This window comes from Pan paniscus, chromosome 15 (genome assembly GCF_029289425.2).
Source record: "Pan paniscus chromosome 15, NHGRI_mPanPan1-v2.0_pri, whole genome shotgun sequence".
In the NCBI taxonomy this organism is placed as follows: Eukaryota; Metazoa; Chordata; class Mammalia; order Primates; family Hominidae; genus Pan; species Pan paniscus.
In genome coordinates this window covers 106,386,391-106,399,941 of record NC_073264.2, presented here as the reverse complement: position 1 = coordinate 106,399,941, position 13,551 = coordinate 106,386,391, and the positions used below count along the sequence as shown (strand labels likewise).

Sequence of the window (13,551 nt, the reverse complement as noted above, 5' to 3'; positions counted from 1 at the left end):
GCCAGGACAGGCTTCCCTGGCTGAGAGCCTAGACCTTCCTGCAACGCTTCACCCTCAAGCCCTGCCTCCCGTCGGGCACCAGGGCCTGGCCTCTGTGTGAGGAGCCAGGCGAGTGTTTACCAAGTGACCTCTGGGCCGGCGTAGAGACAATCCTGATGGTTGGGGCTGCTGTGTGGGTGGAACCCAGGCGAGTCACACACGGCAACAGGCAGAGGGGACATGCACAGGCCCTGGGGCAGCCAGCCGCACAGTGACCCTGAGCAGAAAGGGCCATTCTGGCTGGGGCTGAGGAAGGGCTGTGGGGGGCCTTGAGGGCTGCCTGCGAGTGCTGAGAGGAGCCGTCTCTGGCCTCGGCCCTGGAGCAGCATGGCAGGAGAGCACCTCAGACAGTCTGGCCCTGTGCTGGAGTTGACTTGGCAGCACGGGGCAGGCAGCTATGGCGTGGGGCTGTGGCAAGGAGAGGCTGTCCCAATTCCAGGCTGTGCAGATGCTTCCTGGACTGCGTGGGGCTGGGCAGGGGTGACAGGCAGGTTTTGGGGTGTCCTGAGCATGATCATGGAGGGCTCCCTCAGGCCTGGACTCCGGAATCATTTCTATTCCCTCATTTCTATCCCCAGACCTATGGGCTCAGTGATGGGGAGCTGGCTCCCCTGAGCACAGACCCCCATCTCACTCCGTGGCCTGACCTTTCCTTCCTGCCCAGCTTCCGTGCCCTCCCTCGGTCTTTGGGGCCTGACAGCCTCTGTCTCCTGTTCTTAAAAAGTTGCTTTCTTACAAAAAGCACAGAAGTGCTGGGGTTTTCCTTTGTAGCTTCAGTTTAGCGTTCTGCTGGCTTCGCTTAGCGTTCTGAGCTAAGCATTTAAAGAGGTGTGGCCATGTGGGCAAACAGGGCGTGGCCCACCAGTGCAGAGGAGGGGATGGGGTTCTAGAAGGCCCTTAGCCCAGACCCAGGGTCCTGAGCCAGCCCAGGTGGTGGCCACGCTCCTGTAATCAGAGCTGGCCCTGAGTGACGCTGATGCTGTGCTTCCCTCCAGAAGATGCTTCAGGAGACGGTGAGCTGGACCTCAGTGGCATTGATGACCTGGAGATTGACAGGGTAAGTGGCAGCACCCCTTCCCAAGAGGGGCTGGGCTTGGGATGGCGCTGCAGCCCAAGGAGCCCTGAGTGGTCAGGCGGGGTTGGCCACCTCCCCTGCCCAGAGCCCACCCCGCTGGGTGAAGTGGGCTCCTGGCCTTCTAGCCACTGTTCCCGGGACCCACCCCCACACTCTCTTATCCAGTGTCGGCTCGGGGGCGGCCTGTCGAGAGGCCCCTGGCTTTGCATCTGGCCCTTGCGGCCCTCGGCACATAGGCTGCAGCAAGCACACATCGCACAAATAGCACCAGGGGCAGCCCCTCGAGGGGTCTCTAGACACAAGAGGGCACCCACTGACTCCACATGAGCTGTGCGCCCCCAAACCCCAGGGCTTCCAGCCATTGGGACCAGCTCTTTGCAGTTTATCTCAATATACTTGCCCTCTGTCAGGCAGGAAGTCTTCTTCCCTGATTTCATGGCCACGTGGTGCCTCAGACCCCTCCAGCCTGGCCCATCTGTACCTGAGTGGGAGGCTCTCACCCTCACTTGGCCCCTTTGTGGGGACCTGTGGCCTGCACTCTGGCTGGCCAGGGTCCTGGTGCCGGCAGGGCTTGCAAGCTGCCCTAGAGGGTCTCACACATGTGGCCTGCGTGGTTGGCCTTGGGACAGGCAACGGAGCAACAGGTCCCCAACTCGCCCCGCGCGGTGAGGCCTCAGCCTAGGCTCCGCACTAAATAGAGGCTGCCCCGGGTTCCCCTTCCTCTAACGGTGGAAATACTTCCCGCTGGCCAGCGCGACCTTAGCATGCCCCGGTGTGCAAAGGCTAAAAGCCAGCCCCACTTCCCTGTGCTCGCCCAGTACATCCTGAATGAGTCGGAAGCCCGCGTGAAGGCCGAGCTGTGGATGAAGGAGAACGCCGAGTACCTGCGGGAACAGAGGGGTAAGCGCCACCCGCCCGCACTCACACACAGGACGCACAGTCCCCAGGCCTGGGGCGTGGGCCCTCAGTGACGCTGGCCCCCTTTCTGAACTTTTAGAAAAAGAAGCAAGAATAGCGAAAGAGAAGGAGCTCGGCATCTACAAGGAACACAAGGTGGGCGCCTGTGACGCTGGGCCTGGCCTTCTTGGGGGTGTCCAGGTTACGGTGGGCAAATGTCTCTGGAATGTCCCTTCCCCATGTGACAGGAGGGTCTGGGTCCCAGGGCAGGCAGCCGGAGGCCATGTGCTCTGGACCCCAGACCCACATCCCTAACCACTAGGTCCTGCCCCGTGCTGGCCACAGGCGCCCAGCCGTCGGCCTCACCTTGGAGGGCGTGTGCTCAGCTTTGGGGTAACCTTCTGGATGCAGCACCGGGGCAGACTGTTAAGACTCGGGGCTGGACACTGGGGTCCCTGCCTGTGTAACGGGTTTGCTCTTCTCACGCCCTGGGAAAGTCCGACTGTCATGCCTCCCTGCCTTGTGGCCGTCACGGTGACTTGCTCTGCCAGCTTACTCTCTGGTGGAATGTGCCTTCAGCCTCGTGGTGCAGGCAGCAGTGGTTGAGCCTCTGAGTGACTGAGCAGGAGAAAACACGGGGAGCCAGTTCCCTGCCTGCGAGACTGGGGTCCCTCGGACGAAGCTGGAGGTGGCTGGGATGGCAGATGTGGGGCCTACCCACTCAGCAGGACCCGGGGAGCTTGTGGTCAGAGAGTTAGGAGCCCAGGGACTCCACCCCACCCAGCAGCACGTCCCAGGCCTTGCTGGGCCACGCGGGAAGGACGTCGTGCAGCGGGGGGCAGCAGGGGTGGTGCAGGCTGATTGCCCTGAAGTGGTCTATGGCTCCAGCTCCTAGAAGGAGATCCAGGGTCTTCGGGCAGCTGGGGCCTTTGACGTGGGCAGCGGTGCTGGGGTGGATTGTCTGTCTTCACTGAGTAGCCATCTCTGCTGCAGCCCTCACGGTGCAGCAGCACATCGCCCTGCCGTGTGCATGTGGCCCTGCCCTGTGTGGGACCCAGGGGCAGCAGGGCCCTGAGCACCTGTGGCATGTTTGCTGCTGTTTCTGTCTGGAGGCCCTGCCAGCACCCATGCCAGGCCACGTGCCCCACTCACCTGGGAGGGCAGGATTTGACGTGGGCAGGCCCAGAGAGCGCCAGGCTGGCCCACATTCTGGGAGGAGGAGGCAGGAGCAGCCCTTCTGAGGGCCTGAGCCAGGCCTCACCCGCCTGCACTCCTGGCCTCACGTGGAGCCCCTGATGGTTGAGTGCAGTGGGCGTGACTCATGGGAGGCATTCTTGCGTGTTTCCATCAAGCCCAAGAAGTCTTGCAAGCGACGGGAGCCAATTCAGGCCAGTACCGCCAGGGAGGCCATCGAGAAGATGCTGGAGCAGAAGAAGATCTCCAGCAAGATCAATTATAGCGTGCTCCGGGGCCTCAGCAGCGCCGGCGGGGGCAGTCCGCACAGGGAGGATGCACAGCCCGAGCATAGCGCCAGTGCCAGGAAGCTGTCACGAAGGAGGACGCCGGCCAGCAGAAGTGGGGCTGACCCTGTGACCAGTGTGGGGAAAAGGTACCATCCTGTCCTGAGTGGCTGGGTTAGGGCAGCAGCCCAGGGCGGGCAGAGGCCCATGGCTTCAGGTCCTGGAGCTGCCAGGGGCCAGCCGGGGCCACAGAAGTGCCTGGAGTGGCATTTGCCACCTGCATGCTGGGGACTGGTGGGCCTTCTCCGGCACGTTGACAGTGTCTCAACTCTCCTTGGCCTGGCGGGCTGTGAGCCGACGGGCGGGTCCAGCTGTCAGAGGGGTCCTGCAGCCTAGGCTCTGTTTTGTCCCAAGAAGGGGCTGGGACAATCCGTGGGGTCGGTGCCTTCTCCAGCCTGGGTTCGGGAAGAAGAGTCCCCAGCCCTGCCGCCCTGTGCCTGCTCTGCGCACCCTGGCTGCATTGCCGTCTCTGCTGAGGTGGTGGGTGAGAGCAGCGCACTGCTGAGGAAGGAGGATGTGGGTGGAGAACGTGGCTGAGGGACGTCAAAGGCGGGATGTGCTGGCCTCAGCGCACAGGGTCACGAGGCTCTGCAGCTCCATGGAGGGCCGCCTTGGAGTGGGTCGGCTTCTGTGCACAGCTTGCCGCTGGGTGGCGGCTGCAGGCTCTCCTGACGAGGTCATGGGCAGCTGGGCTCACCTGCTGCGTCTTGGGGGCCTGTGGCTGGTCCATGTGTCCCTCTGGCAGTGGAGATGGGGTTGGCGGCTTAGCTTCTGGGTCCACCCTTTGGTGGTTCCGACCTTCACTCCACCCCACCGAGTCTCCGGGCTGGGTGCGTCTGCTGGTCCCACTGCTTCTTGGGATCTCTTGCGTTGTCTCCAGCTGCTTCCGCCTGTGGGGCAGTGCTGACTCTCGGCAGCCCCGTCAGGGCCTCCTATTGTTTGCGGTATTTGCGGTGGTTTCTCCTTGGCCTTTTGAGCTGCTAGGCTGGCCACTCCACCCCGCAGGAGTCGGCTGTGCTGTGGCCCTGCCCCTGCCCCTCCCCTGGGGTGCCCAGGTGCTGCTCTGTGAGGGAGCCTGACCTCCTTGCAGGCTGGTGCTTCTCAGCCGGCATCTCAGCCCCTCAGGAGGGCCGCATGGGCTGTCTCCTCCACATCAGCCACGCACTGGTCCTCTGGGGGTGCATTCCTAGCACAGCTCCTGGCATGCGTAGGAGGTCAGTGGGGCAGAGGTGAAGTCAGGGCAGGTCTGTGGCTCGGTTCCCCTGTGCCTGAGCACTCCCAGGTCCAATCTGAGGCCTTGGTCTCCGTGTCCTCTGCCTGCCCAGCCAGCCTCTGTCAGCACTGGAGGTGGGGGTCCTGTCCCAGTTGGGTGATTCTGGTGCCTGGTGACAGGGTTCACAGCCCCCTCTGTCACATCTGACCAGCTGGCCCAGACAGGGCCCGGGTGTGCATGTGTGTCTCTCTGTGTGTGTATACATGTACATGCAGTGTGTATACATGTATCTGTGTGCATGCAGTGTGTGCCTGTGTCTGTGCGCATGCAGTATTTGTGTGCATGTGTGTGTGTGTGCCTGTGTCTGTGTATGCAGTGTGTGTGTGCCTGTGTCTGTGTATGCAGTGTGTGTGTGCCTGTGTCTGTATGCCTGCAGCGTGTGTGTGCATGTGTGTGCCTGTGTGTGTGCATGCAGTGTGCATGTGTTCTGTATCTGTATGCATGCAGTGTGTGTATGCGCCTGTGTCTGTGTGCCTGCAGTGTATGTGTGCATGTGTGTGTGCCTGTGTGCATGCAGTGCGTATGCACACAGTACGTGTGTGCGTTGGTGCACTCAGTACGTGTGTGTGTGCATGTGTTCCGGTGTCTGCACACAGTGCATCTGCATGCCTGTGTGTGCACACAGTGTGTGCCTGCATCTGTGACTGCACATAGTGTGTGTGCATGTGTGTGTAAGTTTTTGTGTGCAAATGCAGGTGTGCACACCTATGTGTCTCTCTGTGCATGCAGTGTGTGTGTGCATGCAACACGTGTACCTGTATGTTTACAGATTGTGGTGTGCAGGTCTGTGTCTCTATGTACACGTGTGTGCATGCATGTGTCTGTATACACTGTGTTTCTCTGTGTGCGTGGGGCATGTGTGTGTGTCTTAAGTCTCTCAACTGTGTGCAGTGTGTGTGCATCTGTGAGTCTGTGTGCACACACATCTGCATGTTTGTGCACTGCTTCCTGCATTAGAAACCCATCAGTCTTCCCCCCAACATAGCCATGATCTGATACGGGAATATTTAGTGTTCTAAGACGGAAGCATGAAGACCTCAGGGCTGGGGACCCCCCGCACCCCCACCCCCACCCCCACTCAGGCCTGGGCAGCTCAGGCAGTTCCAGCGGGGCAGGGGAGAGGGGCTCTACCTGGGGACAGAAGGGCATGTCCCGGTTGCCCTTGCAGCCCATGGGGGCAGCTTTTCACCCACACTCGGGTGAGGAAAAAGGGATTTGGACCACTTGGAAAGAGACTGAGGCTCCGACGTGGGGAGGGGTGGTGGGGAGGGACTACCAAGGAGGGGTTCAGCTGAGGAGGCACTGCCTCAGCCCAGCGACCACAGCGTCCCTCAGCAGCAGCTGTGCTGCCTTGGGTGGCCCAGGCATGGCAGTCCCTCCTTGCTGTGGGGGAACCAGCCTGAGCTGCACCCCCTTTCTCTTTGGCTGCCGGTGGCTGCCTAGCCCATCTCCCTCTGGCCACCTGCCCCTGGTCCCGCGTCGTGATGCATGCTTCCCCTGATGACAGACAACTGCAGGACCTGAGCTGGGCCACTCAGGGGTGTGGGCAGCTGAGCCACGCAGCGGTGTGGGCAGCTGAGCCACGCAGGGGTGGGCCATGCAGGGGTGTGGGCAGCTGAGCCACACAGGGATGTGGGCAGCCGCTCCCTCCGAGCTTGTCTCCTCCTCACTCTGTGGTCACTCGGGCTGCTTTGACCCTCGGGGTCTTCCTCTAGCCCATGCAGATCAGTCTGTCCTCATGCCTGAGCGTCCCACTCTGGGGACAGGCAGAGGGGCCAGTGTGGGCTGTGGGCCCCAGCGCCCATATCTGGAAGGGGGACAAAGTGGGGGCCCACCAGATGAGCTGCCCTCTTGCCTGCTTACAGGCCCCAGGATCCCCCCAGGCTGGGCTGGGGCCGAGCTTCAGCCGAGCGGGGTCAGCAGGTGCTGGCGCGGCTGCGAGAGGAAGCAGCCTGAGCCCAACAGTGGGTTTGCGTGAACAATGGGCCACAGCACCCCACATCCTCAGGCCCCTGGCTGGGGACCCCCTATAGGCCAAAGCCATGGCCGAGGTGATGCCAGGTGGGAGCTTGTTCTCCAGGCGCTCTCAGGCCCTCCCGTGTGGCCTGGCTGCCTCAGGTTCACACAGGATACTGCGTGGAAGTGGGGGAAGCCCTTGAGACAGGCCCCCAGCTAGCCCGCAGACCCCAGGAGCCCTTGCGGTTCTGCACTCTTGAACACCACGCACCCGCTCTCCAGCCGGGCTCTGCAGGAGTAGGGAGCTTTCTGGCCCCCCAGGGTGAGGCCTGGCACAGCTGCTTCCTGGTTCTGGAAAAGCTGGACTTGTCCGTCAGGACCTTGGGTCAGTGCAGCAGGACCTTGTGGCTTGAATTTCAGCCTGTCCTCAGTGCCAGGTGGGGGAGGTAGGGTGTGTCCCTGCAGGAAGCGCACCCTCCTAACAGCGCCGCTCTCCCTGTAGCCCCGTATTCCTGCCCGCCAGCATCTGCTCCTCTCTGGCTAAGGTACAGTCTGCCAAAGTCAAAGAAACTGCCTCTTCCAGAGGTTGCAGTGGGCCGAGATCGCGCCACTGCACTCTAGCCTGGCGACAGAGCAAGATTCCGTCTCAGAAAAAAAAAAAGAAAAAAACTACCTCTCCTTGAGCCAGCGGGGTCTCAGGGCCCTTCTCAATGGGGGCCTGCTGGCCTCACCTTCCAGAGCATGAATCTCCTGGGGACTTAGTCCCACCCGCCAAGATCAGGCCTCCCACCCAACTGCCAGGCCTGCCTCCTGGAGCGCCAGCCACTTCTGGAGAGACCACAGTGGGGTGTCTCATTGAGGTCAGCCTGCTGAGAAGCCCCGCTGCAGGGCCAGCTGCCATCCCCAGAGGCCCCCACTCCACTGCACAGTGGGCCTGGGGATGGGAGTGGGGAGGGCGGAGCAGCACCTGTCAGGCTCCAGGAGCCAGGCTGGAGGCCTGGCCTGAGGATACAGCACCACCAGGAGCCCTGGGAGCTGAGGCTCCCACTGTCTCCAGTCTGGAGAGGGGCCACATGGGGAGCCCGGGGCCTCAGCCTGGCTCACACCTGCTATCAGCTTCACCCCGAGCAGAGCTCCACGTCTAGATGTTCTGCTAAGGTCCACCTGTCACGGGGTCCCTTCCCAGTGTCCCGAGGGTTCATCTGACACGTCAGAGCCAGGCAGGGCCCTGCCTCAGGCCCCCTACCGCCTCCCCACACAGCTGCGCCCTGGAGGGAAGGGCTCTGCCCCGCCGCGTCCTTCCCCACAGGCCCTGAGCCCTCTCATTGCCCGCCCGACAGCCCTGTGTGTCCGTGCTGGAGGTTGCGGGTAATGCCTGCGTCCTCTCCCCTGGGCCCCCCTGTCTCCCTGGGGGGACCAGCAGTCTCCAAGAAGACTTGGCATGTGGAAGGCACCTTTGGCCTTTGTGTGTGGCGGGCCAGCGAGCAGGCCCTGTGCAGGGTGTTGTCAGCAGAAGTAGGGATTGCCCTGGGCCTGGTGAGGGTTGGGGAAGCAGTCTCAGGTCTGACAGTGTCCCTTCACCCTCCCTCCCCTCCTCCCTGAGTGAGGTAGGGCACCAGGCAGCTCCTTGAGGGCTCAGGCACTGTTGGAAGGGGAGTGGGCTGGGGAGCGGGGCGTCTGCAGCTTCTGTGTTCGTGTCGAGTGCTGCTCGCTGTTGAGAATGTGAACGGGTCAGAGCTCTGTGTTGACGTGCAGTGAGCACTGATGGAGCACACAGAGCCTGGACGCAGAACCAGGCTTCCAAAGGGACAGAGAAACAGTCAATTAACGCTGGGAAAGTGAAGATGGGCAAAAGGGAACAAGTGGGCAGGCGTTCGGGAGCCTGGGCTGAGGCCGCCATGCTGTGCTTCCTTTTGCAGGTTGAGGCCTCTGGTGTCTACGCAGCCAGCAAAGAAGGTGGCCACGGGAGAGGTGCGTTGTCCCACGCAGCCAGGGCAGGGAGACCTTGGGAGGCAGCCCACTTCTTCCTGGGCCCAGATGCTTGGTCTGTGACCACAGGGAGAGCAGGCCTGACAGAGGCGCCTGCCCCTGCTGCCCCATACTTGCCTGGCATGGCCAGAGAATCGAGGCCCGAGGGTGGGAGCTCCCGGTTGCCGGAGCAGGAGCGGGCAGGAAGTGGGGACCGTTGTGTGCCTGCTGCTCAGCGCTCGGGCCAAGGCTGAGCAGCCTTGCTGTGGGCCTGGTGCCTGCAGGGAGCCTGTATGTAGGAAGCAGGCACTGCCAGGTCACAGGGCCCAGCCCTCCAGGGCTCAGGGGTCTTTCACCTGGACTGTCACTTGTTGGGGACTAGTCTGGCCCAGGAAACCAGGGTGAAGGTGCTGGCAGGTGGCGGGGGCTGGGGCAGGGGCCGGAGCAGCAGCCTCTGTCTGTCTTCTGGGGGTCAGGGCAGGCCAAGCCCCCGGGGGCTGAGGCCACAGTGTCCTCGGCCGAGGCCTATGGTCTGGAAAGGTGTTCTGCATGCTCCCCGAGCACTGGGGTGGGGCCCAGTAGGATACAGGAGCAGGGGCTGGCAGAGGCCTGAGGGTGGGATCTTGATGCTGACACAGCTCATGGCACAGCCCCCAGGAGGCCAGAAGGGGCCAGTGGGCCTGGGAGCCCTGGCCAACCCCGGGAGCCACTGGTGTGGCGGGAGTGGCTGAGCATCCTGGGCCAGCCCTGGTGGTTCTGAGGGGTCTGTTGCGATACACAGGGCTCCCAGCTCTGTGTGTGTCAGAGCCCCACTTCGTTCCAGGCTTTGCTCCCAAGCTCTCCCACCCTCGGAGCTGAGCCTGCCAGGCCCCAGGCGGTGCTGGTGGAGAGCGGGCCCGTGTCATACCACGCCGACGAGGAGGCTGACGAGGAGGAGCCCGACGAGGAGGATGGGGAGCCCTGCGTCAGTGCCCTGCAGATGATGGGCAGCAACGGTGGGTGGGGCCCGACAACAGGGAGGGGTTCAAGGGAAATAAAGGCATCAGCTACTGCCCCTCATGATCCCTGAACTTGGGCCTGTTAGCTTCAAACTAAATTTCTGTTTCTCCCTGGAAAGAAATTTGAACTAAGACATTTTGTAAATTGGTCATGTCGATTGTGAGGTTGGAGGCAGCCAGGGTCAGAGAGGCTAGGGACGGTGAGGTACCCGCCACGAGGGCCGCCCAGCCAGCAGCACGAGGTTCCCGGATCTGCACACCACCACGGACCTGCACACCCAGGGAGGGAGGCTGAGGGAGCCCACACTGCTCTCAGGTGCCCTCGACGAGGAGCAAGGCCCTGCTCTGGGTGCATGCCAGTCCCGGGAGGTGGAGAGGAGCCCAAGATGGCTCCTGGCGGGGCGCGGGGGGCTGGGGCTGGGGCTGGAGCCTGAGTCTTCTAGGGGGGCACCAGGAACAGGGCGGGTTGGGGGGTCTGGGCTCCTGGGTCCCACAGAGACCCTGGGCTTCATGACTGTGCTCTTCTGCAGACTATGGCTGTGATGGCGATGAGGACGACGGCTACTGAAGTGTGGCCTCCAGGCAGGTGATGTCCTGGCAGGGGGCCTCGCGGGTCTCCTCAGCATCAGACGGGCTTCCAGGACCGCAGCAGGCAGGCCCCAGCGCCGAGACTCCTGGTGACAGGTGGCACCTGTCCCACAGCCCTCGTCCCATGTGGAACTTACCATTGGGATTGTGTTTCTATTCAGCAAGGGAAACCGGACCAAGCGTCTGCATGTGTGTGATCAGATGTGGGCCGGGTGTGTGCAGGGCTGGGTCCCGCTGCCTGCCATCGACTCATCCAAGGACCCTCCAAGGCTGGCAGTGTGGTGTTGCTACTATTAAGGAAACAGGCTTGGGGCAGCCCCACTGCTGGTCCAAGTGTGTGGAGGGCTGAGTGTGCTGGCCCTGTGACTCAGGACCAGCTCTGGAGTCCCCAGCCCACCCTCCGCACCGTCCCCTCCTGAGCAGCACTCGGCGCCAGCAGCCTCTGCCAGAGTGGAAGCCAGAGCCCTGCAGGTGTCCGGCGCAGCCGTGGGAGCTGAGGATCTGGTACTTGAGAGGCAGCAGCTCCTTGAAGGTCCTCTGCCTCCAGCTGTGGCCCTGCATCCAGATACCTGCCTCGTCCGAGGCAGACACCCCCACCCCTGCCTCCTCCAGACCCCCTTCCCCGCTGCCTGCACCGCCTGGAGCAGCATGGGGGTCAGACCCCTGCTCCAGGGCCACTTGAGTTGTGGGCCCAGGAGCCCTGCAGCTGCTGGCAGGTGAACTGAGTGCCCGACAGCTGAGACCAGCGCCCACCCGTCCTGAGCATAGCTCTGTAGGCAGTGCGGGCATAGCTTGCATAGTGTCCTGGCGCTGGGAGTTCCCCGTGGACAGAGCCAGAGGGCAGTGGCGCTCCCTGTCAGAGCTGGATCAGGCCCCCCATCGAGGAGGGAGGGCAGACGGAGGCCCGAGAGCCTCCCCAGGCCTCTTCGTGGGAAGGCCCCAGTACCAGTCGTAGGGGGTCTCAGCTCTGGCATGGCTGCCCCGGATGTGGCCAAGGAGGGGGCTTCACCCTGTGTCCTTAGGAGAGGGTGGCCTTGAGGCAGAGCCGTGCCTCACTGACCCCCAGGGGCCTCATCCTCCCCATGGAATGGGCTGTATGTCCTGCCCCAACTTGGCCCGCAGCAGGCCAGACCCCCCTACCCCCGCCCAGAGCTCAGCAGCCAGCCTGGGTCCTGCCAGGGCTTCTCGAGGGCTTGGGGGAAGAATAGATTTAGTAAAGCAGGAAGATCTGTTGTTACTTAACAGAAATTGCCTGAGGCTTGTCTGATTCTGTGTTGCGATCTGTGGCCAGCCGTCATGTCGGTCTGCTGGCTGCACGGCCTGGCTGTGGATATTAGCCCCTGAGACCCAGAGGCTGCCCTGAGTGAGGGGTGTGGGGTCTTTAGGTCCCCCCAACTACTGCAGCAGCTGTTAAGTGGGTGTGCATCAGCCTGGGCTGGACATGGGTGTGCCACAGGGGACCGGGTGGACAAGTCCCCGCTTGGGCCCCCAGCGCCGTGTGGGCACCGGGAGGTGAGTGCTGTGAAGAAAGTGAAACGGCAGGACCAGCCCACAGGGGCTTCACTGAGGCTGGGGTAACAGGAAGCAGCAACTGGGCCAGGGTGGGCGGGCCTGGGGGCCACAGCTGGCACCCAGAGGCCCCGAGGGAGGTGTAGGTGGGCCGTGGGGCCGCAGGATGGGGGCTTGGAGAGGGTGCTGTTAGAGGAACCCTGAGGACCAGCTGGAGGGGCTCCCGGCCTAGCAGATGGCCACTGGGGCCGGGCCAGAGATGACAGCCAGGTGGCATGGAGTGGGGGTTTTGTTGGAGATCGAAGAGGGTGGATTTGGGGGGCGAAATGGGTGAAACCTGCCACCAGATCTTATTTGGGGAGGAGACCAGACGTGCAGCTGAGGGGCGCAGGCGAGGCAGGCCGTGCAGCGATCCAGCCCTCGGCCTGGGTGCTGGGGTGCAGGGCAGGGGGCAGCGTCTGACTCTGGTGGTGCTGTTTGCCAGGCTGTGGGGCCCCAGGCACAGGTGGGCTGCAGCTCCGCAGGAGAGAAGGAATCCTCATCCCGGGGAGACCTGCTTTGGGGCCAGTTGGGTGTTGGAGGGGGTTTCAGGATAGACAGCTCTGGCTGGGCACTTCCACTCGGGAGGCCAGGAAAGAAGGTTTCCAGGCTGCCTGTGCAGGAGCGGCTTGGCCCACAGGTGGTTTAGGATATTGGCGGAACGGCCCGCCTGAGGCTGGAGGGAGAGGGAGGGGTGGAGAGGTGGGTGGGAGGTGAGGGCCAGGGGAAAGGGAGGCCCGGGAGGCAGTGGCTGTCCACCCTTTGGGGATGGAAGCGGGGGGGGCGGTTATCACAGAAGGGGGAGGGTGGGATGGGGCTCGGGAGCTGGGGTGCGGGAGAGGATGGCTGGGGTGTGGGGCTGAGGGGCACAAGCGGGGCCAGGCGGTGACCAGTGTGCTAGAGTCAAGCCCCACAATGGCTGGAGGGGAGGTGGGACATCTTTGGGCTGGTGGGGGAAGACTCCCTAGAGAGGGTGCGGCGTGGAGGGGAGGTGGGGCATCTCTGGGCTGGTGGGGGAAAGACTCTTCCCCAGAGAGGGTGCGGCGTGGAACTCAGCATCCGGGTCCTGGAGCCGTGGGGACCTGTGCTGCACAGACACTTGGGTGGCCGAGGTGCTGAGGTGCTGCGGGCCGGGAGTAGACGGCCGTAGTGGCCAGGTGCCTTTGGGTGCTGGCCTGAACCGCGGGTTTGGGCATTCAGGTCTGTATTGCTCAGTCCCGTAGGTGGCTTAGGGGCCACATCTCCCAGCCTGGAGGCTGACAGGCCTGAAGCAGTGCTTGGCCAGCTGTGACGCTGCAGCTGCACGGGGCCTGCCAGCATGTCCAGCAGCACCTCGGGCAGGTTCTGCCTGGGCCCTTCCCAGTGCCAGGACCAGACCATGCTGCAGCCTCGGAGAAGGGGGAGCCCAGCCTCTCAGCCCCGCATCACTATTCTTAGCTTGCTAGCTGTCCCCTTGAATGCTGCCTTCCGGGCTGGGCCTGCCAGGCATGCACACCCCAGCCCTGAGCAGCCACCGCCGTCTCCTGCTGCCTGCTCAGAGCAGGGCCATCCGAGGCTGTTATGAGCCGGCTTAGGAACCTGGTGTTTGGTGGCCGCCACCACCCCATGGATACCACGTTACAGTCCTGACAGGACTGGAGAACAGCCAGTTGGGGGCTCAGTGGTCCTGGGGGCTCCAGGACTTTGTCA

At 63.1% G+C, this 13,551-nt stretch overlaps 1 protein-coding gene across 9 annotated transcripts in view; it reads left to right on the top strand.

The window, feature by feature from the left end:
* BRF1 (BRF1 RNA polymerase III transcription initiation factor subunit) overlaps positions 1-11,562 on the top strand; it is a 99,057-nt gene extending 87,495 nt beyond the window's left edge. For 8 of the 9 annotated variants that reach the window (XM_034938298.2, XM_063596429.1, XM_003806985.5 and 5 more), the window contains 7 exons: positions 1,035-1,096; positions 1,933-2,014; positions 2,112-2,167; positions 3,364-3,620; positions 8,680-8,731; positions 9,552-9,723; positions 10,257-11,562. In XM_034938298.2, the coding sequence (XP_034794189.2) occupies positions 1,035-1,096; positions 1,933-2,014; positions 2,112-2,167; positions 3,364-3,620; positions 8,680-8,731; positions 9,552-9,723; positions 10,257-10,294 (719 nt within the window). In that variant the 3' untranslated portion in view covers positions 10,295-11,562. The remainder of the gene's footprint in view (positions 1-1,034; positions 1,097-1,932; positions 2,015-2,111; positions 2,168-3,363; positions 3,621-8,679; positions 8,732-9,551; positions 9,724-10,256) is intronic. The other variant, XM_008959030.5, reaches the window with a different exon arrangement.
* Positions 11,563-13,551: the final 1,989 nt, after the last annotated feature.